The sequence below is a fragment of the Corythoichthys intestinalis genome, chromosome 1, assembly GCF_030265065.1.
Source record: "Corythoichthys intestinalis isolate RoL2023-P3 chromosome 1, ASM3026506v1, whole genome shotgun sequence".
NCBI lineage: Eukaryota > Metazoa > Chordata > Actinopteri > Syngnathiformes > Syngnathidae > Corythoichthys > Corythoichthys intestinalis.
Window position 1 is genome coordinate 34,612,103 of NC_080395.1, and position 26,610 is coordinate 34,638,712.

General features: G+C 39.1%; 1 protein-coding gene across 4 annotated transcripts in view; it reads right to left on the reverse strand.

Moving 5' to 3' along the window:
• LOC130925492 (MAM domain-containing glycosylphosphatidylinositol anchor protein 1) overlaps positions 1 to 26,352 on the reverse strand; it is a 347,692-nt gene extending 321,340 nt beyond the window's left edge. For 3 of the 4 annotated variants that reach the window (XM_057851332.1, XM_057851333.1, XM_057851330.1), the window contains exons 1-2: positions 25,911 to 26,343; positions 24,157 to 24,246 (exon numbers count right to left, since the gene is read on the reverse strand). In XM_057851332.1, the coding sequence (XP_057707315.1) occupies positions 24,157 to 24,223 (67 nt within the window). In that variant the 5' untranslated portion in view covers positions 24,224 to 24,246; positions 25,911 to 26,343. Of the gene's footprint in view, positions 1 to 24,156; positions 24,247 to 25,910 lie in introns of all 4 variants that reach the window. The other variant, XM_057851331.1, reaches the window with a different exon arrangement.
• Positions 26,353 to 26,610: the final 258 nt, after the last annotated feature.

The window sequence follows — 26,610 nt, forward strand, 5'->3', positions numbered from 1 at the left end:
TACTGTATATGTTAAAAAAAAAAAAAAAAAAAAAGCGTAAATTAAGTTCCATAATTTACGAACTATAAAGATGTTACTTTTTGTCCCGCTAAGCACCCTGCGGCTTTTGGTCCTAGGAATCTCATTTATTGATTTTTCGGTGTCTAGTTCAATAAGTGAAAATCAAAAATCTTAGGGCTTATTCACACCACAAAAGGCCATAGTTGGCTTTCTTTGGTCCGCACCCAAAAATATTTGGTCCAGACTTTTTTCAGTGGTTCTTTTTCACATTGCAATTTGAGCATGCGACAACAAACCTACGCATGTGTGAAAATCGTTCAATCACTGGACAAAATGGTCTGGGCAGGGTAACCCAGTAAAATATCATGGAACTCCAGAGTATATTTTATGTTTTATGACACCTAAATCGGACATATGTCATTTCCCTTCCCCGGCTTCTGAGAATGTAAACAAACCAAGAGGCGTTACAGCTAGCCAACATGCTAACCCGAAACGAGTGATGTTTCAAAGTCTCCGAAGCGGAAAATCACACATAACTAGCCCAGATTATTTGACATGACGACTGGGTTGTCAATTGTCTTCGCAGATCGGCAAAAAGCCCAGCGGAGAGCAATTTACAGTTCGTTCCCCGGAGGAGGGCGGCTGCAGTTGTTGTGCAGCTAATGTGCATGAAGAAAGCTTTTTATATGCCTATCAATTGCCACGTTTACATGGAGCCAAATATTCCAATTACAATCGGAATATTTGTTCAAACCGAATAAATGTGTTCCATATAAACACCTCATTCGGAATGAACAGGCCCAAACCGAATGGAATTTCATTCCGATTCACAGGGGTGGAATATTCCTTTTCCCAAACCGATTAGAAGTAAAATTATATCATGTAAACAGGGAAGCGGAATGGTGTCTGGTTGCGTTCTTTCTGCGCATGCTCCGTACTGACGTGGTGATGTCACTTGGTGACGTAAGTAACGTCACTTGCAACATGGCTTCCAAGCTCACGCACAGCGCACCCACACAACTTTTTAAATGAACGGCGTATCATTCTGAAGTTTTGTTTCCACTCGAAAAGTTAAAACAGCAGCTGATCTGACGATCGATGTTTTGCAACGTGACGCTTTGTTTTGATTAATCTGCGCATGTCAGACGGCAGTTGTCAAACGTCCTTTCGGAATAAAGGCAGTCACATGTAAACGCTGGATCGGAATAGATGAAGTGACATGTAAACAGCTGATGTGAAATTTCCATTCGGAATGATTTGAATCGGTATGACTAAAAGTCAGCATGTAAATGTGGCTAATGATCAAACGTAAGTAGTCCTTTATTTAAAGAAAGTTTGTAGTGTTTACTTTGTAATCGCTGTATTCGTATTTGACATAATACAAAACAAGATGTTTACTCACTTTCTCGTAAATCCACTGGTCCCACAGTAGTAGGGCTTGTTTTGGTCAATATCCACGGTGAATGGGGACCTTTTGAACCTCCAAAAAGGCGCACACGCCTCTCCCTCATAAAGTAAGATTTTTCTGCAGCCGCATGGCTGGCGTGATGCGAAAAATAAACGTATTAATCCGCAAAATCAGCTGAATCCTTAGTCCTCATACACAACAGTACGGCTGTTTAGTGAAGAGGACGCCTTCACCCGTACACGTCACAGCGCCCTCCCCCCACAAACAAGCAAGATTTCTGGCTGTCAAAGAGGTCTAACTTCTTCTAACGAGGTCTAACGAGGCTCCACACTTGGCACCTGTTTTAACTCATTATCGGTATAAAAGACACCTGTCGACAACCTCAGTCAGTCACACTCCAAACTCCACTACGGCCAAGACGAAAGAGCTGTCGAAGGACACCAGAGAAAAAAATGTACACCTGCACCAGGCTGGGAAGACTGAATCTGCAATAGCTAAAACGCTTGGTGCAAAGAAATCAACTGTGGGAGCAATTATTAGAAAATGGAAGACATACAAGACCACTGATAATCTCCCTTGATCTGGGGCTCCATGCAAGATCTTACCCCGTGGCTTCAAAATGATAACAAGAACGATGAGCAAAATTCCCAGAACCACACGGGGGACCTAGTGAATGACCTGCAGATAGCTGGGACCACAGTAACAAAGGCTACTATAAGTAACACAATGCGCCGCCAGGGACTCAAATCCTGCGCTGCCAGACATGTGCCCCTGCTCAAGCCAGTACACATCCAGGCCCGTCTGCGGTTCGCTAGAAAGCATTTGGATGATCCAGAAGAGGACTGGGAGTCAGATGAAACCAAAATAGAACTTTTTGGTAGAAACACAGGTTCCCGTGTTTGGAGGAGAAATCAATCAATCAATCAATCAACTTTATTTGTATAGCACATTTAAAAATCCGCCAAGGAGACCAAAGTGCTTTACATAGCAAAACACAGCAAAATAAGTCAACTTTGAAAGATAAAACAAACACATAAAATAAAATAAATAAAAGACGAGGTCATAAACTGTCATTGCACATTAAAAGCTGAAGAAAAATAAAATGTTTTAAGACGTTCAGGGAGAAAGAATACTGAATTGCATCCGAAGAACACCATACCCACTGTGAAGCATGGGGGTGGAAACATCATGCTTTGGGGCTGTTTTTCTGCAAAGGGACCAGGACGACTGATCTGTGTTAAGGAAAGAATGAATGGGGCCATGTATCGAGAGATTTTGAGTGAAAACCTCCTTCCATCAGCAAGGGCATTGAAGATGAGACGTGGCTGTGTCTTTCAGCACGACAATGATCCCAAACACACAGCCAGGGCAACAAAGGAGTGGCTTCGTAAGAAGCATTTCCAGGTCCAGGAGTGGCCTAGCCAGTCTCCAGATCTCAACCCCATAGAAAATCTGTGGAGGGAGTTGAAAGTCAGTGTTGCCGAACGACAGCCCCAAAACATCACTGCTCTAGAGGAGATCTGAATAGAGGAATCGGCCAAAATACCAGCAACAGTGTGTGAAAAGCTTGCGAAGAGTTACAGAAAACGTTTGGCCTCCGTTATTGCCAACATAGGGTACATAACAAAGTATTGAGATTAACTTTTGGTATTGACCAAATACTTATTTTCCACCATGATTTGCAAATAAATTATTTTAAATCAAACAATGTGACTTTCTGTTTTTTCCCCCACATTCTGTCTGTCATTGTTGAGGTTTACCCATGTTGACAATTACAGGCCTCTCTAATATTTTGAAGTGGGAGAACTTGCACAATTAGTGGTTGACTAAATACTTATTTGCCCCACTGTACAATACATGTCAAGTCACTTGAACGGAAGGCAGCACCTTCTGTATTATATTCGCTTGCTCAGAATATATACTCTTGCGGCCTACTGCCTACCTTTAACTGCTACCTGATGCACACCTCAGGCTGCCACTGGTAGACGAGGTGTTCAATCACACATCCCAAGACGTCATCTAAACGCTCTTATCCTTTAACCCCAGGTAGCAAGGCTAGTGTAAACCATGGTCAACATATCACTTTGGCCATAGTCCTCTTATTCCACAGCTGACCCACAGGTTAATAGAAACGTTGTCGTGCTTTTATATGCGCTCAGCCATACAGCGAGGAGCGGAGCAGAGCAAAAGGGAACAAGTGGGAAGGAAGGAAGGAAGGATGACAGCGGTGAAGAATGTGCTGAGTAAGCACCCAAACGAGGCAGCAAGCCATCTCACAGATTCGAACAACAAAAACACCTTCAGAGTAAACAGCTTTATTTAAGCACCGCGCGGAACGGCAACATTTTAAACAGGATGGGGGCTGACTGATGCGTGAGAGGGGACCACAATGAGAGAGGGACAAAGACAAATTGAGGTGGCGTTTAATGCGCTCGCATCCCCAACTGATGAATGAAGTCATTTAGACTCAACTCAAATAAATAAATAAAACACAAAATTGCCTTGTCTAAGTATAGAATCATTCCACCCATCTATTTTTTTAACTCTCTGGGTATCCATTATACAACAGTAGCGGTCTAAACTTGAGTAAGTAGTCAGTTGTAGAATTGTCCAGTAGGATTTTGGTCAATACATATACACTGTTTTTTCCAACATAGAAAAATGTATCAAGTTGTCTGCATTATGAAACCTATATTACCTGGACAAGCAACATATTTATCCAAGTATGTATGCGTGCATGTTTTAGTATTATATGTATCACATGAATAATATCAGCAATAGTATTTTTACAGTACATGACCATCATTTTCAGCTATAAAACCAATATAACTTGTTTTTCATCTGGTAAAGACAGAGTGCATAACAAAAAGAGGATGTACGATTCAGATGCTTCAATTATTTAGTGAATTTTTGTTTTTTAAATATTGTTTCATGACACTTACCGTATTTTTCGGACTATACGCCGCACCTGAGTATAAGTCGCACCAGCCAAAAAATGCGCAGTGAAAAGGAAATAAACATAAGTCGCACCGGAGTATATTTGATCAAATCCAGCACCAAGAACAGACATGTCATCTTGAAAGGCAACTGAGAATACAATAAAGAAAAACAGGCTGAATAGGTGTACAGTATGCTAACATTACATGACGCTAGAAGTTAGATCGAGCTTTAAAAATCCAGCCCAACTCGACCGGCCGGCGGGTATTAAAGCCCGACGCGGCCCGAGCCTGATCAATTAACCTGATTTGCTTGCCCGAGGCCGAAAAACCCCAAAATAATATGTTTCGTTTGTAGGCACGAGCCCGAAAAAATGAAATTATATGTTTTATGCGATGTTCTGTGCGATTCGTGGTTGCATTTTGTGTGATCACGTTTGTGACGATGAGGTGCATATAAGCATAATGATAACAAATTAAAGCCTGTCTTTTGTAACTAATTCTCCCAGTTAAACAAGACTGTAAGATGGATGTTCAATAAACATTTATATCTTTTATACTTGCGAGTCTGTTGTAACAGGTGGGTAGTGGATTTGACATTTATTTTAATCTCCTCGCGTTGGCAAAAAAAAAAAAAAAAACAGCAAAAAAGTTATCTCAATGTTTCAATCGTCTACATAATTTTATGATCATTATAAATGCATTTACACAACGAAATAACGCTGGAAAAGTTTGTTAAATATATTTCTCCTATGAGACCAAAGCGCCACATTCGTTTACATTCAGCGAAGACGACACAGGTTTCAGTCTAGCACCTTCAACAATCAATTTCAATCCTTTCCATACCCCACTCCTACCGCAGTTGTTTGCTTTTCAATTCCCTTGTCTTCAGTTTGTTTTTCACTCCTATAGCTGCTCCATATCGAAAAGAAAATACCAGGATGCTCACGAAGGGCGCTGCAGGGCGCTAGGAGGGAAAAACTGAAAAGAGAGCCACTGCGTTCACGTGCGCAGGCATGCAAGGCACCGTCTCTGTTTTATCCAAATTATTTATATTATTTAACATCCATACATCGTTTTAGTATGAATATATGAATATACTGTATATTTAATGTATTTAAAAAAAAGTTAGCGAGAGAGAAGTCGGCCCAACCCGACCACAAATAATGACACATAAGTCGCTCCAGAATATAAGACGCACCCTCTGCCAAACTATGAAAAAAAACAACTTATAGTCCGAAAAATACGGTATCACTCCTTGAAAATAGATATGACAGAGAAACCACAGAGCTGCTTCTATTACTACTACAACAACAACTAAACATTAACCCTAAGTAGTCACAAAAGTATCTTTTTTCAAGACGTTATTATTGTACAGAGCACGTAGAGATTTAAAGCTTCGCCATAATGTGCACCACATGAAATACGGCCAAAACAATAAGGCTAATATAAAAACACAGGATGCAGTGTACACAGATTCAGTAGGGAAAATACAACTGGAAAGAAACATTTCCCCAAATAGAGAAAGAAAGAACTTTTGTCATCATAAAACTTTACCTGTACGCAGGCTTTTAACATTTGATGTCACGTAGTTGAAAAAGAGCCAAGTTTTGAAGTGTAATCAAGTCAAACGGTTTTAATCGTCATGACTAGGTGGATACTAAGAAGATATTAGTTGCAGATGTTTAAAACACATTTCATTCTTCTCCATCCACTGCCATGTACACTTGTCTTCATAACAGGGTCACATTTCAACTTATGGAAAATGTAATGTTCGGTGAACGCATGAATATGTGTTTATTTAATTATGTAATAATGTAATGTAGTCTAGAAGTACACAACAAGTATGAAATGCAGCATACTAAATACAAAAACAGCTTAATCATTTATTCCATTGGTGTCCAAACTATGGCCAACGGGCCAACAGAAAATTATGAACATATCATTGAATATGGCACACACAAGAAACATGAATTAAAATTAACACTGGATGGCGCTAGTCATTTAAACAATATATTAGCTTGGGGTCAAACAACCTAACAAACAAACCTAACAATACGTTGATGTCAATGTAGGAATTTTAGTACAGTAGTAGCTCCACATAGGATCGCATACGAGCCTTTCAACATCCGACGTAAAATTTGACTCGCCATTTGTCTTGAAATATGACATGCTCGAAATATGATTTATGACCGTGTCGCAATTTACTGTATTTTTCAGATTATAAGTCGCACCTGAGTATAAGTCGTACCAGCCATAAAATGCCCAACGAAGAGGAAAAAAAACATGTATAAGTCGCACAAGAGTATAATTCGCATTTTTGGGGGAAATTTACATGATAAAATCCAACACATAAAACAGATATGTCATCTTGAAAGGCAATTTAATATAAAAATATAATGAACAACATGCTGAATAAGTGTACAGTTTTATGTTACATGATGCATGAAGCGAACGAAACGCAAATATGCTGTCCTCACCAGGACGCTACGGCTCGGTCCTGGCTATACAGAGAGCTAAACTCCCAAATGACGATGCTGGACGTCCGTATAATTTGCTGAATCAGTTTCGTCCTCGATACCAAACAGGTTCGCATCAACGTAAATAAATGATAATTAGGTGCTATTACAGCAATGGCACAAACGGTTAGCATGCATTCGCTATCATTAGTGCATCGTTCAAACAACCACACAACTGGCTCTAAGTGTCCGATCGTGGGTGGAAAACACACAACAACAACAACAGAAAAGATGATACACACAGTCGTTGCCTCTGTAGAGATATTTCACAAGCATAAACAATGAACGTAACTTCGCAGCAGTGTCCCTCCCTCTCTCCCTCTCTCTCCCACTCGTTCAGAGACGCTGCGTTATTCGCGTAAACAAGTGCGAGTGTGCCCCCACGTGGGCGTCAAAGCGCCACAAACTAAAAGCATGCATTTCAATATAAAAAAGACAATAATACAATTGAACACACATTACCAAAGCAGAACGCAAGCGTGGCCATAGCCATTAGGAGTTATTCAGATAACTATAGCATAAAGAACATGTTAACAAGTTTACCAAACCATCAGTGTCACTCCAAAACACCAAAATAACATGTGAAATGATAACATAATGTGTTGATAATTTTACACATAAGTCGCTCCTGAGTATAAGTCGCAACCCCAGCCAAACTATGAAAAAAACTGCGACTTATAGTCCGAAAAATACGGTAATTGTTTTCCTGAAAGGCGGCAGATTTGATTTTCTTGTGAGAGAAATCGACATGGGTCTCAAGAAGGTTAGTGCAGGTCGTAAAAAAAGGAAAATGATGATGCTTACCTTTGAAATTAAGAAAGAAATGATGAATGAAAAATAATAACAAAACATGAAAAGCGAAAGTAAAAACTTCCCACTCATTCTCAGTCACACAGTGCGTTCAGGAACAGCATGCAAAACTGTCACATTAGAAGCCGATTGGTTACATTCATTTATTGTTACCTGTATTATATTGTTATTTTCTGATATGTATTTATAATTTATCTGCTTTGTTATTTGTAATAGCTATTAGTAATTGTATCCGCAGTATTTATTAAGGATTTAGCGTAGGTTTTTGAGCTGAGCAACAAATCAATCAAATTATAATGTATTTTTATGGGAAAACTCTGCTCGACATACGAACATTTCGACTTACAAACCAGGTCCTGGAAGGAATTACATTCGTATGTAGAGGTACCACTGTACTTTGTTCTACATAAATAAATTTATAGAAAACATAATCCAAAGTGATAAACTGTACTAGTCGTGACTTTGACTTTTTTTCTGTCGCTGGACATTATGTCTTTGTTCTACAAAATTTATACATGACATATAAAAATATATTGCAATATCTTGTACTTCTGGATTACTCTTTTGCTTGTAGTCCTTAAATAATTCCCTGCCATTGACAGTTATAGATATCAAATCCATTTCAACTGGGAAGGCTGGCATTGATTGAAAATTTTTCACTGCCATTAATGGCGAAAGACACCAATCCAATTTGATTGTGTGGTGGCAGTGGACAAACAATCCCAGTCAAAATTGATTGAACAGCAATCGCTGTCAATAGCCGCCAATGAGCATATTACTTATAATATATGCATAATACTACTAAAAATTACATAAAAAAAAAAAAAAAAAAGATGTTTTTTTTTGTGTGTGTGTTTTTTTTTAATTCTGATTCTAATTCTTTGTTTAAGAAATGCAAACAAAAAGCCCTCGGAGGGAGAAAAATGTGGACACCCATTTTGTACTGTACATAGCGATGTTTATTGTGTCTGTGGCATTTTCAAGACATTTGAATAGCAGTTTTAAGAAATGGCAATTCCAAGGATAAAAACAACTTTCAACATCAACATATTCATGTTGTGAGAAACAAAAGATTTTAACAGATGTGCGCAAGAGCTGTACATTCGCCAACAAATGCCACCGGCAATGCTTTTCTGTTTAATTTCACCTGGAAAAAAGAACTTCCATTTTACCCCCCGCAATTTTCAATATATCCTTTCATATTGACGTTTGAGAAAATAGAACATGCTGCACTTTTGAATTTCCAAGGACTTTAATTTACAATGGATATCCACAGAGGGAAATGTCACCTGACAAGCTCCGACAATACAAATGACATTCAGGTAGAGGATGCAATTTGAAGGAGAATGACTTGGCCGTGCGCGTGTGTGTTCGTCTGCGTGCCAGAAAGTGATGTTGTGGGAGGTAAAGATTAGCATCATCCCAAGCTTAATGCTCCAGTCTCTTTCTATCGCCATCTCCACTTCCTTCCTCTCTTTGGCCTCAAAGCAGCGGATAAATTATAGATGCTTATTAGAAAAGAGCAATATTCAGCATCCCAAACAAACTCGGTAGCGATGGACATGAAAAGATGAGGCAAGGGACAACAAAGTGTTGATGGTGAAAACGTGAAGAGTGAACATTGCAGCGAAGCCGGTAGGCATAGAAAAAAAGGAAAGTTCTTTCCTCTAGGTCACCAGGAGAGTTCCAAAGTAAGGTTCTACTTTAAATACACTACATTGCGGAAATCATTTACTCACCTGCCTTGGCTAAAACAGCTGCAACTATTTTAGGAAGGCTTTCTACAAGTTTTAAGAGCGTGTTTATGTGAATCGTTTGACCATTCTTTCAGAAGCAATTTGTGAGGTGATGTTGGATGAAAAGGCCTTGCTCTCAGTTTCTGCTGTATTTCATATTAAAAGTGTTCTCTCAGGTTAAGGTCAGGATTCTACATACAATTTAAATTCGTCCACACTAAAATTTGTAGTTCATGTTTTAATTGACATTGTATCGAGCAGTGGAGTGGCAAACATTACCCGCAAAGATACAGAAGGATAGAATGGTCCCAAATACAGTGGTACCTCGACATACGACCGCTTCGACATATGATCTTTCGACATCCGACGTAATATTTGACTCGTCGTTTGTTTGTACATACGACGACATGCATGAAATACTACGATTTATGACAGCCCGGCAGTGTCATTGTTTTCCCACAAGATGGACGCACGGCGGATTTTTTTTTGTACAGAAATCAACATGGGTTTCAACAATGTTAGTGCAGTTGGTGAAAAAAAAGGAAAGAGGTGAGGCTTACCATTGAAATGAAGTTTGAAATGATAGAGATATACCTGTACGTATGAGCGTGGTGTCCGCGTCCATAAACGTAGAATGGCAACAAGCTTGGTGGTCCTCCTCCGTTCGCCAGTCTTTGTAAGTTAAGGTGACTATTATTATTATTGTAACATCCCCAAAGAAATCACCAGCTTAAGATTTTTAATCATTTATTGCGGCATGGCGGCATCGTAAACAACGGAGGCGGACAATCACGACATAGCATTCCTGCTCTTTTCTTTTCCACACATTTTCCTTAAACCTTCAAACTACGTCGCAATAATATGCTTCAATTCAGTGCCCATTTGTGGTCCTCCCATCGCGGCTTACGCATGGATAACGTGGGAGACGAGCTCTTTAAGGAAATGCTCAAGTCTCCGATCAGCCAGCTGCAAGGCTTGCCCCTCCCAATTCAATGCCGACCGAACATGAGTATATAAAAATGTGTAGAGGAAAATTAAATCCCAAAAAGTGAACTGTGTGCTTCCAACAGTCAAAGAGACGTGCGATCAGTTTCTTCATGACATTTCCACCTGTCAAAACTCTTTCCACTTCCAGGATCACCACTGTTATGCACAAGCACTCCTGGTTGCGGCTTCCAGGAAATATACGCAGCGCCACCGCATATGTTTCTATTTGTTATTTTCCAAGTGGTGAGTGCGCAACTGAGTGCGCAACTGACCATCAATTATAACATCCCAAGTAACAATGTCAGGCTTTCGTTTTTGTTGTTTTCTAAAGATTTCAATAACAACTCAGCGACTGCTCGAAAAAGCCGATTGTGCCTTCCCTTCACTCTCGCTCCAGCGTGATACATTAGATCACAGGTGTCAAACCGATTCCAGAAAGGGCCAAGTGGGTGCAGGTTTGCTTTCCAATCAATGAAGACCAATGGCGTACCGCAAGCAACACGTCACTTCCGCTCATTAATATTCATGACATTAGCTACTGTTGCTAAGTAGGGACAAGCCATTGTTTGTCCCTAATAGGAAATGAATGGAAATTGTGTACGAAGGAGATGTTTACAGAGCTAAACCTACCAATTCTCTCCGAAAATGATGTGCCTGGTGCCAAATTCACTGGCAAAGATGTGGAAGAACATAAAAATGTTCAGTTAAAGAGATGGCTTTAGTGTTGAAGGCTGAAAAAGACGAAAAAAATGAGCCGACCTAAGCATAGATTTAGCTTTTTTATCAACGCGACTGACAATGACATTCTCCTGTTTCAACAAGCTACCCTTTACCATCAGCCCTGTCTTTCTTATATATCCTCTGGTTGTCCTATGTCTCTTACCGTTCTTGGGGGTAATTTAGTTAGCTTTGTGTAGTGATCGCAAATGCTACTCAGTGACAGCCAATGAACACTTTTAATTTTTTCATTGATAACATCTTAATCTTACAATTTATTTACACTTCCTCCTTACTAAAGTTGTTGTTTTTTTATACAGAAACGGTAACAGTGGCAGTCAGATACCATTGTAATTCTTTTCAGGTCATTCATTGTCAGACAGAAGCAGTATGGCACAACGTTACGCTAAAAAAAAAATAAATAAATAAAAATAAAAATATAAAAATGGCTTACCTCTTTGTACTCTGAAAGATTATGCCAACCCAACAAATTGTTTACTGCATATGAAACGTGAATGGATTCGCCAAGCTGGTGTTAAAGTCCGCGCAAGTTGATTCGGTCTTCACATTTTTTCCTCCCGAGTTTTTGGTTTCCGGAAACGTATGAAGAAAACATCCTTCATGTGTCGTAATGTCTAGAGTCGTTTCTACAAGTTCCAAAAAAGCAATACGTGATCGGCATGTTCGTTTTTGAAAGATTACCGGAGAAAAATAGCACTAATTACGTTGTGTCCATGCGAGGGCGGGTCTATAATGTCACACTTCGGCTTTAGTTCTGCTTTACGATGTGACGTCACGGTCTAAAAATAGCCTGCGTGCGGTACGCCATTCGATCTTTTACATGTGTAATCAGTTAACCTTTGTCAGGTGCTGCTTGTTTCAGCAGGAAGTTCATTAAGTTCGTTAGTTCGTTAAACTCTGCGTGTTATCGGTTGGAACAAAATCCAGCACCCACTTGGCCCTTTCTGGAATCTGTTTGACACATGTGCATTAGATTGTGTTCCCGAAAAAAACAGTGATCACAAAACGGAGTTCCCGACCCCTTGTCTAGAAGGTGTAGTAATTTCGAAATTTCCCGCTGGCGAGTAATGAGTTTCCGGTTCAGAAGTAAACCACGCGGTAGATGATATAACACATGAGGCTGCTCCTTTCTAAGCTTGCGTAGTTTGCACAAATGGCGGGGGGGGGGGGGGGGGCGGGGGGGCTTAAACGCACCTAAACCGTAGTGCGGACAGGTATCCATATCAGGTAGTCGACAGGTAGTCGGCAAAATACCCTGGAGAAAATTATCTGTCCTATACCCCTTTCCCACTGGCCAAACCCGTGTCAACCCACTATCGGCTTTTGGTGGCAGTGGGAAAGGTGCAGCGACCCGCCTCGACCCGTGTCAATCAACCCGCCAAGCGACCCGCGTTAAAATCACCTCGGCTCTGATCGTCATGCAGTGTGAAAGCAAAACCCCGGGTCAACAGTCAACACCCTAATCTACGTGGTGACGTAGGCGCTTACGTGATGTGTCATAACAACGTGCCAGTCGCCTCCCATTTAACACGCCGCACAACCGTAGTTACGTCGATGCAAACTACAAAGCTAGTTGAAGAAGAAGAATTCACGTCGCCTACGTTGCCTCAGCACAAGCAGAGTGTTGATCCTTTGCTGCATTTCGACCATTCGGAGGGCAGTAAAAAGCATGAAAACAGAGAACACAAACGGAAAGGAGTTGCTCTGCATTGTTTACTTCCTTGAACTGAATGAATTCGGTCGCACTTTTCGAAGCGCATCTTAGCGTGGTGACGTCACGTAACCTTACGCACGGCTGAGGAGGGGTGGGAGGGAAAGGTGCCAAATGCCAATTACTAGTGGGTTGCATCGGCTTGGAAAAAACGCACGTTGACCCACTAGTTTCAATGGGAAAGGGGCACTAGTGTAGACGTATTCTCAGTGACGACTATAACCTGTTCATAGGTGTGAATAAATGGCTATTTTATAGCCATGTTCTTCACAGTCACTGTCGTTTTTCAACTTCGAGGGGGGAAAATAGACACTTAATTGCATCCATTTTGGAACAAGGCTGTAACAAAAAAAAAACCAAAAAAAAGAATAAATGAAGTGATTTTTTTTTTTCTGTCAAGGTCCAAAACAACAATTTCTTCAAATTTCCTGAAGCAATTACATTATGAAACATTTTGATGCAAGGCTAATGCAGTAGGCATCCCAATGATGCTGGCAGTTTGAAAATAAATCAGTGCTTTGGTGTCCGTGTAAAGAGTGTTGCTTCTCACACTGTGACCTAACAACACATTTGTGCTACACTAGTGTAGGGGTGTGTGTGCGTGCGTGTGTGAATGCGTCTGTTGTGTTGAAGGAGTTGAAGAGTCACTTCCTGTGCAAGTCTTAAAGTTTGGAGGATCTCTCCTAATCCTTCAGTAAGTTGAGAGTTAGCACTTATGAGTGTCACTTCATGCGTGTAATGCCTAGGATTATTTTCAATCCAAATTAAATGGATAGGAAAAAGGCATAGATGCAATATGGAGTCAGGGGGAAACTGAGGGGGATTTTAAATTGAAGGAAACGTTTTTTTTTTTTTCTACAACAGTTCAGAAAGGTTTTGCGGCGTCATAATGCATCTTTTGTAATGCTATTTGATAAGATACACAAGGATAAAAAAATTAAAACACACAACTCATTTGCTCCCAAAAACCTATAAATACGTTGTATTTTTAATTGTTTCAGTGTCCCAAAGACATATTTATACGTCTTTTACGTTTTTTTTTTCCCACATGAGACATCTCAGGGTTCTGATTCTCCTTAGCTCCGAAGCACAATGCTGAAAATCCATTTTAAAGCAATAAAACTGGCCACTGGGAGCAGTAGCGCATTTGGTATGAGCTGCAACCCGACTCAATGGAACGAACGGCCGGGCCGCACATGCACCGGTGGAAGACGACTGAATGGACATCCAGGATACCAGGCGCCGGACGACCGAGCAGAACAACCTGGAGGACGCCCGGAATGCCAGGCGCTGGACGACCGAGCAGAACTACCGGACAACCAGTGCGGCGGACGATGCCGTTGAGTCCGTGCTGCTCGTCAAGCAGAGCCCGCCCCGCCGTGCTCAGCAGCTCGCGTCCCCCCCACCCTCCAGTGTCCCGCGACTCAGCTGGAAACGCGCACGGCCAAACCAGTCCCCCCCCCCAGGAACACAAATTTCCCAGGCGAACTCTGCGTCGAGGCAGTGGTCACCACAAAAGAAACACTAAAAAAAAAATCCATCTTTATGAGATAGGCAGCGATGACGGAAAAGTTTACCCCGGCTGTCAGCGTAATCTCTCAGTTAGTTATGTGTAAATAAATTGTTACTTTGCTATCAAAAGCTCTATTTGTCTTGTTGTTTATGTTATTTCGTAAAGGGAAAACATTATTCAGATGCTTGGGATGTAACTAAAGCAAAAAATAGCTGTGTTGAAGTGAAAGTTATGTTTGAAATGTATGCTTTCACAACAAGCTCAATTTCTGTTTTTTCTAGGGCTGTCAAAATTATCGCGTTAACGGGCGTTAATTAGTTTTTTTAATTAATCACGTTAAAATATTTGACGCAATTAACGCAGATGTCCCGCTCAGACAGATTTAAATGAGAGTACAGTGAAACACTCACTTGTTGTTATGGAGTTGCGACTGATTTTATAGGCTTCAGCACCCATGAGCATTGTGTAAGTAATTATTGACATCAACAATGGCGGGCTACTAGTTTATTTTTTGATTGAAAATTTTACAATTTTTATTAAAACAAAAACATTAAGAGGGGTTTTAATATAAAATTTTTATAACTTGTACTAACATTTTTCTTTTAAGAACTACTTGTTGATTTATTGTTATAATAAACAGTCCTTATGTACCGTATGTTGAATGTATATATCCATCTTGTGTCTTATCTTTCCATTCCAACAATAATTGACAGAAAAATGTCATATTTTATAGATGGTTTGAATTGCGATTAATTGCGATTAATTATGATTAATTTTTAAGCAGTAAATAACTCGATTAAAAATTTTAATCGTTTGACAGCCCTAGTTTTTTCATCAAAAATTGGAAAATTGCTCAAACTAAGCTATTTTCTAATGCTGATTTTTAAAGAATGGAAAAAGATATGAACTAACTTTTTTTCCTGCTGAAAGAAGAGAGTCTAATCTTTCTTTTGGTGGGTTCCATGTTTATATAGCAATAGAAGAGGGCCTTGCAAAATCAGTTAAAATCCAGTAAAACGACCGGGAGCGAAGGGGATTGCACCGGTGAAAATGGCTGGGAGTGAATGAGATAAAGGAGGTGTTTGCAAGAAATCCTCATTTTTCAAATCTATTAGTCTTACCTTATTATATCAATATAATATGCAGTTAAAAAAAAAAAAACACTTTTTAGTTTGTTACTCACTGAAGTCTTACAAATTTTAACTGTCCAATCACTTCAGTGGTCATCTGATGTTCGAGTCAAGCAGAAGAAACAAGCGGAAGCTGCAGACATGACCAGGAAGAACCTGTCTGGTTGTATACAAAGCCGAAGTGCAACGCTTTTCTTGTAGATAGCTCGATTTTTGAGGGTTTGCCGGAAACACAGTTAATATTAAAAGAAGAGGAAAAAATATTACGAAAAGCTTTTCTTGACATGAAACGACGTTTTTGCTCAACTGCGAACCAATACGCCATAATGTAGCTTGATGTTGATTGGTCACCTACTGATGGCGAGCCAATCAGGGGAAAGAGGTGGGAGCTTCAGACTTGACTAGCAAGCCACTATCTGCTTGAATACTATGGCGGAATGCAAAGCAGTTTTTGTAGGTGGGTCCATTTCCCAAGTTTTGTCTGAAATACACTTGATTTCCTCATTAAAAGAGGCGTAAATAACTGCACTAAATGCTTTTTTGACAGGAAACAATGTTTTTGCGAGAGTGATGAGAAAACCCATCATTCAATTATCAGCTGTATGGTTTATTTTTGTTTTAGGTTCGTCCTAGGAAACAGGAATATATTCATAGTGGATATATGGAACAATCAAGCTGGCATGCCAGGTTATCACTGAAGGCTAAGTAAAAAAAAAATTCCATGCCTTCGACTCAGACCGACACTTCTGTTACGGTTTTACTTATTCATTTTGGCTGCATATTACAACTTTATGACCGAATTTTTAAGTAATCTTATACCTTGAGAAGGTGTAGAAAGGGAACATGCACTTGCCATCTTATGAGAAAATCATTCCAAATCAACTACATCGAATAGTGCTTTACCCAGAAAAAAATGCCTTGTTAATCCTTACCACCCACCACTACAAGAACCCTAAACAACCGTGGCAGATCGTAGCAATGTATTACACACAGTAGTGCAGTTGTATCCTACTGATGATGAATATGTTACACATGTTGTATCATCACACACATTTGCGACAATGTGACTTACTGATGTTATTATGTGACAGTCACAAATGCAAAATCAATAAGGCAGCGCTGCAAGAGAAATCACGCTTTGATGCCCGAGTCCCTGCTGAGTGAGCAAACTGTTGCCGTGTATGCTGCACACACAAGCGATGAACACCTGCACAAGCACTCACAGGCTGACAGAGGCACCCAGAGGCGCCCCAAGAGAGGACAACAGTAAATGAAGCTCACACTCTGAAATCCATCAGGCACGGTTACGCACTTGGCCCACCGACAGGCAAAGCGCTCGCATCCGTCCACTGCGCAGAGTGCGAAACAATTATGACGTGAGAAAAAAGACGACTGCCAATATTTCTGACTCTTCTCTCCTCCTGGTTACTTGCGATTGTGCTCAAGATGTCTTCCCAGAGGCCTGTCAATGCAGCCCAGTGTCATTCCCACATTGCTCGCTGGTTATTAGTTTCTTTTTGTCCACAGACAGACACAAAGAGACCAAAACGCATTCTGAAACTCAATGGACGAAAAGTAACTGAGGCTGGCTTTGACCTACTCTGTAAATGTGTGACACTGCCCAGGAGAGTATCACACACTTTTTTGTGAGACTGCATGAAAAAGAGCTCAACTATGAACGAGGGAGAAGTGGCTTAGCATGTGTTGCCAGCCTGACAATTTGGACTGCCAGTCAGTTGCAGATCACATATAAAGAGACCACTCACACATTCACAGTGTCACCGAGTGGCAACTGGATAAGCCAGCAACAAAGTCAGACAACTACAGTGATCCCTCGCTACTTTGCTCTTCAAACTTCGCACCCTCAGTCCATCGCAAATTTTTTTTCTATTAAAAATAAAATAAATAAAAAACAGATGAGTTGTCCTGAGCCGATTGCGTAGTCTCACTCCCTTTCCTCCCGCTCTCTGCTCGTTTTTAGTCAGGCAGTGAGTGAGCTGGAATTGCTTATTAAGGTAAATTATGATTGACAGACGTTTAATGTTCTAAATTCGCTCCTCTGGCAAGATCAAAGTGCCGCATGCGTAAATCAGCGTTTAACTTGTTAAACAGTTGCTGTGGCAACTCATTCTGTGTAAGTGAGCAGCTTGAGTGGATTTGTGCGGAGTCACTCGATGAAGTATTTTATAAAGCCAATAATTTTTCTGATATTTTTTTTAATTTATTGTTTCAGTGGGACAGTAACATGTTTAAAACTTATCCTAATTATTATATTTTAAGTGCTTAAAAACCATTTATTGAGATATATATATATATATATATATATATATGTATATTGGGTTTTTTTTGTTTTGTTTTTTTACACACACACTTTTATACATATATATATATATATATATATATATATATATATATTAGGGCTGTCAAAATTATCGCATTAACGGGCGTTAATTTTTTAAATTAATCACGTTAAAATATTTGACACAATTAACGCACGTTTGCCCCGCTCAGACAGATTTAAATGTCAGTACAGTGAAAGGCCAACTTGTTAAATGTGTTTTATGGCGTTTTTTCGCCCTCTGCTGGCGCTTGGGTGTGACTTGCGTATGTTATCTGGCGTAATGTCGCTCTCTGCTGGCGATTCGGTGCAGCTGATTATTTGGGTTTCGGCGCGCTTTTCTGACGTGATTATATGTCGACGTGAACTCACACTAATTGACAGTGCTATTCAGACCAGCTAACGTCTGCATCCAGTATTCAGTGGCAGTTCTCATAGCCTCATCACACTGTTTGTGTCTAATACATGCATCGCTTGTGAGTTTTATTCCTCCTTTGTTTAAGTTCATGAGCATCATAATGTTATTGGTGATGTGTATTTGAATTTGTTCACATATATGGTGAAATGCAGTTACATCGTTAGATGCTTGTGAGCTAATTGGCTAGTGCTACTGCTCAAATGGACACGTGTGTGTACATTTTATGTTATTTTGTGATTTATGCAAGTTATTGACACATTGCCTTGTTATTTTCAGTTTTACAAAAATACAAGAAACGTGCTCCTGTCAAAAAGAGATGACTTCAGTTTTTTATTGAAAATTTTACAAATTTTATTAAAACGAAAACATTACGAGGGGTTTTAATATAAAATTTCTATAACTTGTACTAACATTCATCTTTTAAGAACTACAAGTCTTTCTATCCATGGATCACTTTAACAGAATGTTAATAATGTTAATGCCATCTTGTTGATTTATTGCTATAATAAACAAATACAGTCCTTATGTACCGGATGTTGAATGTATATATCCATCTTGTCTTATCTTTCCATTCCAACAATAATTTACAGAAAAATATGGCATATTTTATAGATGGTTTGAACTGCGATTAATTGCGATTAATTACGATTAATTAATTTTTAAGCTGTAATTAACTCGATTAAAAATTTTAATCGTTTGACAGCCCTAATATATATATCTTTCCTATTCTAAATCTGAAAACATTTAACACACACATACACAAAATTAATGTTTATGGGTTTTTTTTAAATATTGATTGATATATATATATATTTTTTTTTTTTTTTTTTTTTTTTTTTTTAGGTGGGAGGGGTCTCTACTTCGCGGTTTTTCACTTATAGTGGCAGGTTCTGGTCCCTATTAACCGTAAAAAACGAGCGATCACTGTTTACCACTATACAGTTAACTTTTTTTAAAAATGCTATTTTGTTTGCTAGATCTAGATTTGACTTAGTTCTCAATTTTTCATCTTTCATTAAACTTGAATTTATAGTGATAAAGTGAATTGGGTTTTCAAACAAAATAAAAAAGTGGGTGATATTGGCACCATCTTGTGGCATTTACTGCAAAGTAACTATGTTGAATCGTGTTGAGGAGTAAAACAAATTCAAATTGTTTTAAAAATGTAGTGTGTTTTTATTGCTCATATGTCGTATTTTGCACTTAACCCTTTATTGGGCAAGTGAAAATTGAACCTATAAAGACCTGCTGCCCAAATACAACATCAAGATTTTGTATTATGTAGGCCACAATATTAATCTGTAATTATTGATATTTTTTAGGGCTGTCAAAATTATCGTGTTAACGGGCGGTGATTAATTTTTTTAATTAATCACATTTAAATATTTAACGCATGCGCGGAATGACCCACTCACGCATTGCCACAAACAGACTACAATGGCGCCGTTTAATGAATATTGAGAGCAAGAGGCAGAGCCAAGTGAGTGGAGTGGACACAGGCATTTATTGAAGCCGCGCTATTTATTGGTATAAGCTTTGCATCTCTTCCACAACAATTATAACTATTGTGGCGTGCGATGTGGGGAAGAATGACAGGAGATGATCTTTTCTTAACACCCTGTATTGAACACAACGCAGAGAAGATATACCATTTGCAGCCACCACTCACAGTCATAATTGCCCAACTTCCCATTATGCATTTGGGCAGTTAAGAACAGATAAGTCGCTAAAGTATCATTTAGTGAAAGCACAATAAAAGTAATAATCCTATCTCTCAAAAAACATAATAATAATAATAATGTTCACAAAAAGAAAAGCGCTCAATGCAAAGAGAACTGGCATTCCCAATCAAAATAGCTATACAAAATAATACACTTTGGTTAAACTATTCAAACATTTCATTTAGCTCAACAAATACACTAGATGGCAATAGTTAGTCACAATATACAAACTATCAAAATTACTATAACTTGTACTCACATTTATCTTTTAAGAATTACAAATCTTTCTATCCGTGGATCCCTTTTACAGAAAGAATGTTTATAATGTTAATGCCATTTTGTGGATTTATTATTATAATAAACAAATACAATACTTATGTACAGTATGTTGAATGTATACATCCGTCTTGTCTTGTCTTTCCATTCCAACAATAATTTACAGAAAAATATGCCATATTTTAGAGATGGTTTTAATTGCAATTATTTACAATTGATTTTTAAGCTGTGATTAACTAGATTAAAAATTTCAATCGTTTGACAGCCCTAATATTTTTATATAACTTTAGGAATAAATAAATGTATGAACCAATTAAATGTCAATAAAAACAAAATAAAATGTAAATGCAAAAAAACAAATACACTAGTTATGGCCACCCATAAACTCTAAAGTACATTCATTTATTTGTTTTAAATTTCAAAATATTTAACTCATTGCCTGCCTTAGCAACGATAAACATCCAATCCATTTAAATTAGTAGAACTGGCTGAAAATGCTAATGTTTCAGAACTATTGATGATGCTAAACGTCCAGTCCTTTTTGACTGGGAAGCCCTCCCAGTCATCAGTGGCAGCCAATGTGTACACCTAAAAAGGGTTAAGATGGCAAAAACAGTACACACGTTAGTATGCCAGTCTCCCTGAACTAATGTGAGAGGCAGTGCAGTGCCACAGGAACCAAGTTCATAATCTGTTATATCTAACACAACATAATCACGATAACTATAAGTAAATTGTTGCAGGTAATTCCCTGTCCGGCATGAAATCAGTGCAGCAATTCCCACCACAAGTACTCCATTTGTGTTTGTTTAATGCATATCAACCAGCAACATGTAATTCTTGTCTCTTTTGTACATATCAACAATACTAATGATATCGAAGAAAATTGAGCGTCAATTTTTCACTACAACACTGATTGTGATGTCAGGACTCAGGAGGCATTCCAAATGTGGTTGAGTAAGATGAGATTGATTCTCTTCTTCTTTCACGGGTCCACAAGCTTTAGCAAAGGACAGATTGTCAGCGTTTCCCCGCGATGCCTCATGACAACGGCGGTGCCCGCCACCACAACTAAACAGACCTTGTTTTCGACGGCTGCCACAACGCCTCATACATCCCAGTCAGCGTATCCAAGACGACAGATTGGCTCGTGTGTGTTTGCTTTGAGGCGGAACACATGGCCGGACCGGCGCCTGTCGCAAAGGAAACTAAGCCTGTACACCGGTTCTGTCCCTCGACAGTCATACAATCAAAAATATACTATATGATTTCATAACAACAACTCAGAATTCACATTTTAAGTAATACAGTACAGTATCTGTATTTCCAGTAGTTTTTCACGAAATAAAAGTGATATTTAAGATAAAAAATGGCAGATTTATTCGAGAGTTAAGTGTGTTTCCATTGAAGGCTGTTTTTCGAAAAAGCCCTGTTAACTCTCGTGAATTCTCTAGGAAGATGACTGCCAAAAATTGTTGCATGGAGAAGAGAAGTGATAATGTGAGAGGGTAGGTCACATCCTGTTGCGTGCAAGTTCGAAAAAAGTGTTTCGATTATGCTTTTGCGATATATTTCAATATCGAAATGTGTGAAAAAGTTGCTCTTGAAAGCGTTAAAAGTTTTTGATATTTGAGTTGGTTTTTTGAAAATGTAAGCATTACCAGTTTTTCATTGCGAAATTTCAGTTACATGAATATCTCTGGATAATAGAAACGCAGCTGGTGTCACCATATGCAAGGAAATTCAAGGATTTAGGCCAGTGGTTCTTAACCTGGGTTCGGTGAGTAAGTATAGGGGTTCGGCGAAGGTTTCGACACACAGGGCCTAATTTTCATACACCGACTAAAGGCAAAGTGTCTTTTTAGACTAGGTTTTGGACTGGTTTGCCACCAATTTACAGGCTTCATTCCATTTCTTTCAACTGCTAGCCCTCTATCTAATGGGAGGAGACACTGGTTTGCTCAGTGAAAGGTTGCCCCACACACCGTACGAGTAAGTATAACCATAAAAAAAAAAAGCTTTTTCGTCACATTTTACACGATGAAAATAGTATGTGATGCAAGGATGCAACACTAAAATTAGGGTGCAGACATGAAAACATAAAAATTCATTTTCCAACGTGAAAATCAACAGCAAAAGGCACAATTGTTTGTAGTATATTTGAAATTTGAAGTGGAAGTCACTTAGATATTCGCTTGCTATAGCTTAGCTACATCCGTTTTGAATTTGGAAAAAAAAAAAGCTTTATTATTTATTTCCAAAGGGTTCAGTGAATGCAGATGGGAAACTTGTGGGGTTCGGTGCCCTTAGCAAGGTTAAGAACCATTGATTTAGGCATTGAGTCCTAAAGTGTGGTACAGGTAGGGTAGCACAAATGCTACACGACTTCCCTCTGGTGGCATGCAAAGAAACATCGAATTAAATAGTTACCGTGGCTTAAATGTTTGTTTGTATGTTAAATGCATACTAAACCTTTTTTTGTTGTTGCATTAAATTTGTATTAAATCTCATAGAACTGTGCGTTCAAACATTCAGGTATATTTACAGGGAAACCCTAAGTCAAAATGTAACGTCAAAAGAACCATAAGCAAAAATCATTTGCTTATGTTAAGCAGTGCATTGTTTATTGCTCGATGAGGTAAGGGTGTGGATTATTGGTGTTTGTTCGGTGATGTTTACACTACTTCACATACATGGCCTTGCACACAAATTGACAAGTGCAATTCGGCGACTTGTTGATGAAGTGGTGCCTCCACGAGGTTGAAATGGAATCTGTACTATCTTGTTGTGGCTCGCGTGCAATTCGCAGTTCAGTCGCTTTTTGGTGATTCCAGGGCTTTAAATCGAAATTGACATTCATTCATTCAGTTATTCATTCATGCATGCTCCAAAAAGTCATGAATGGTATATATACTGCATACAAAAATTAAGGGAACACTTTGTTCCTTTAACCAGCAGTGTATAAATATACACACACAGTACATTAGAAGACTACTCAATAACCGTAAAAGTTGAGATGTTATAAGCTTTAAAAACTGAGTAGCAATTTATCATAACCCACTTATCATAATGAGCATTTATTTCCATTTAAGTGACACTACAAAAAAAAATCGTCATCATTAGTTGCACCAGGTTGTACGACTGAAACAATATTGGCAATTACTAGAACATATGAATGGGTAATACAATTAATACAGCATACACTAGATAAATATACATACAAACTAGATATCTATGCTGCAATATCTTTCTGTGTCTCTCTCTCCCTCTTTCAATCTCTAACTCCTCCCAACCCCTCCCTCACACCCCCTCACTCTGCCACCCAACACGGAGTCTCAGTTTTTCCTGTCCTCCCTTTGCCTAGTGTTTGCTTATGCAGAGCTGAGATGATCTCAATGTATGAGGAGCATGGTAGACCTGCTCCGTATCTCAGGTAACATGATTAACTTCTGTTGATATTTGACACCATTTACATAAATACAACTGAATACCAACCCAATTGAATTAGCAGCATGAACAAGTGTTAATTAGTTATAAATCTAACTGTATGCAGTTCTGAAATTATGTTTTCTACATTTATGACCAAGTAAAACGTCTGGTAAGTTGTTTTGCGACTTCTAGTTAGAACTTGGTCCCATAGTTTGAGTCTGGAGCAGATTTTTCTTTCTTTCAACTTTTTACTCCCAAAAAATAAGTTTCTCATCAGACTGAAATAGAACAGAGAATCGGAGCACTTATCCACTGGAAAAAATGTAGACTTTTCTGCCTTTGCACTTGTACGCTGTTGGTCTCACATTAAGAAACCAACTTCCACAAGTTTCAGACAACAAAATGATGCCCGTGATTTCCATTAAATCAGTCCGAACGGGTGCCAAACACATTGGCCAAAATATTTGCAAAATAAGTCATTCTTACCGTAAACACCTTGGCCGTGGACAAGAGGATAGGTGCTAGAAAACAACAAAATCCACAAAAGTTCCATGTTCAGCTGTGCTCCGTCATAACCTACACACAAAGTAAACGAGAGAACATCCTGTCATTTTGAAAGAGCTGATTGATTGCTGTCATACAAAGAAAGAACTGTCACACTAAGCCTTTTGGGCCAATTGTTTTTTTCTCCATTCTAACCCTTTAAGCCGTGAAAGTAATATTCCCGAACAAGCTCCTGCTGCACGCCCACCACATTTCATTCAATTTAAAGGCCGGGTAATTCAATCACAAATGGTGGATTATAGGAAGCTTACAAACAAGGCATGTTAGAGCATCAGAGATGGGACATGCATTGTATTTGGGAGCACTTCGCGTGACTGGCCTATCCTCATTGTGAAGTGCAGGTGGTAAGTCCCTCACTAACAGGGCTGCACTGTAGTAATCATGTCATGCACTTGACCCAAACACACATTTTCCTCACATCACTTCATCACATGGGAAACAGTCTTAAAACCTGATTATCTTCAAGGGACAGAACATTAAGTACAGTTGCACAAATGATCACGTGTTTGGCAATGTCATAAAATTTTACAAAACACTCAGTTATTAATACTTTAAAGACATTTGTACATATTCTCAATCGATTATTTTGGTAGTCTGGGGTAGTTCACTACTGTTACCGAATATTGGAAACAATATTGCAATATATAATGAGTTTGGTTATACATATAGTTAATTTAGATTGTCTCTCCATGTGTTGTACGGATAGAATTGACCCTGACATTGTGAAGGGAATTATTATCATTATGTTCAGACTAACATTTACCCCTTTTAGATGCGGAATGTGCCGGTCCATTTTACCCTTTCAAACGCACGTTTGATTGGCTGATGACTTGTATTCGTTTTAAATGTATTGATTTTGTTTTTAACATTATTTATTTTAAAATATTTTTATTTGCAGCATAGGCAGACATTATTTTAGATAATGACACATTAATCATAGTCGAGATAAAATTTTTCATCTTTTTTTGTTGAGTTTAGCTGTTCTCGTGGACAAAAGCAGTAGTGTTTTACCTGAAGGAAGATTCCATTTTTATTTTTGTTGTACCCTGACCAATGCCATAGAATTTTACAAAACACTCAGTTACTAATACTTTAAGACATTTGGACATATTTTCAATCTATTATTTTGGTAGTCTGGGGAAGTTCACTACTGTCACGGAATATTGGAAACACCGCTAAATCTGATGTAGGGCAGTTCTACACTAATGCAAATCCAATAACATTCGCTAAAGCAGTGATTTCTGCAGTCTGTCACAAGAATTCATCAGGTGTGCTAGGTAAATGTTGCCCAAACTGTTATAGCTTGTTTTGTGTGTGTGCATCAATCTCTTGTATTAGCAGTGTACAGGTGTCCCTAATTTTGTGTCATTTTTGCCTATAGAGCTTTTCACTCTCGGAAAACCTAACCACCCGACCTGGAAGATGGTTTTTATTCATCCAAAAAAAAAAAAAAAAAAAAGTCTCAGAAGTTGTAACGCACTGCTCATGATCAAAGTTTTTTTTTTTTGGGGGGGGGGGGTGTATTAAATTATTCATATGAGTTTTAAAGATAGCACTGCACGGCTTGACGCCCTTTTATTATCACACGTAGTATCTTTGATCACTGTACTAGTGAAGGGATCGCCACTAAATTGCTTTAAAATGTATGCAAAAGGGTAGTCAGTGTGCATCTCTACCTTATCTCAATAGGTGCGGTCCTATGGGTCAGTCTGCTCCCCAGCGCAGCACGCTCTCATCCGGGCTCCCTCACTGAATTCCACCGCTGTTGCTTCTACACCACGGGGAAAAGTTAGATATCCTTCCAAAAAAAAATACTCGAACGACTGGTGGAAATAAATCTCCTCGGGAGTTTTGCCACTTTTCAGCTCCAATCCAGGCTGCCAAAATTAAACAAAACACACAAAAAAGCCAAGTCAATATAAATGCACTTGTCCTCACACAGTCGTCCAATTGTTGTGCGCGTGACGGTGTAACTCTTACGAGGCTTGTGTGAGGGGTGTGGGTGTTGTGGAGGAGCGGCGTGGACCTCCGCTCTGGTGTGGAGGCTCAATCAGAGCCGTGTCTGTGGACTCCAAGTGATGCTGGCCAAGTGCGAGGTGTGCGCAGACTGAGAACGAGCGCGCCTGTCTGTGCGCAGAGAGGGCAGAGAAGAGAGCGAGAGGGAGGGAGGAATAGAGAGAGAGAAAAGGGAGGAGAAAGAGGAAGACGACAACACACTCCTCAGTGGTGAGGAACAGGTTGTTCAAAAAGAATACTTCAGCAAGCAACTCTCTTCTTGCCTCCGATGGCTCACCATGCAGAGTTGTGCGCCATTTGGGGGGACTACAGCACCAATTAAAACAACCAAGAAAGTGTTTTTCTGTTTCTTTCGCGCTG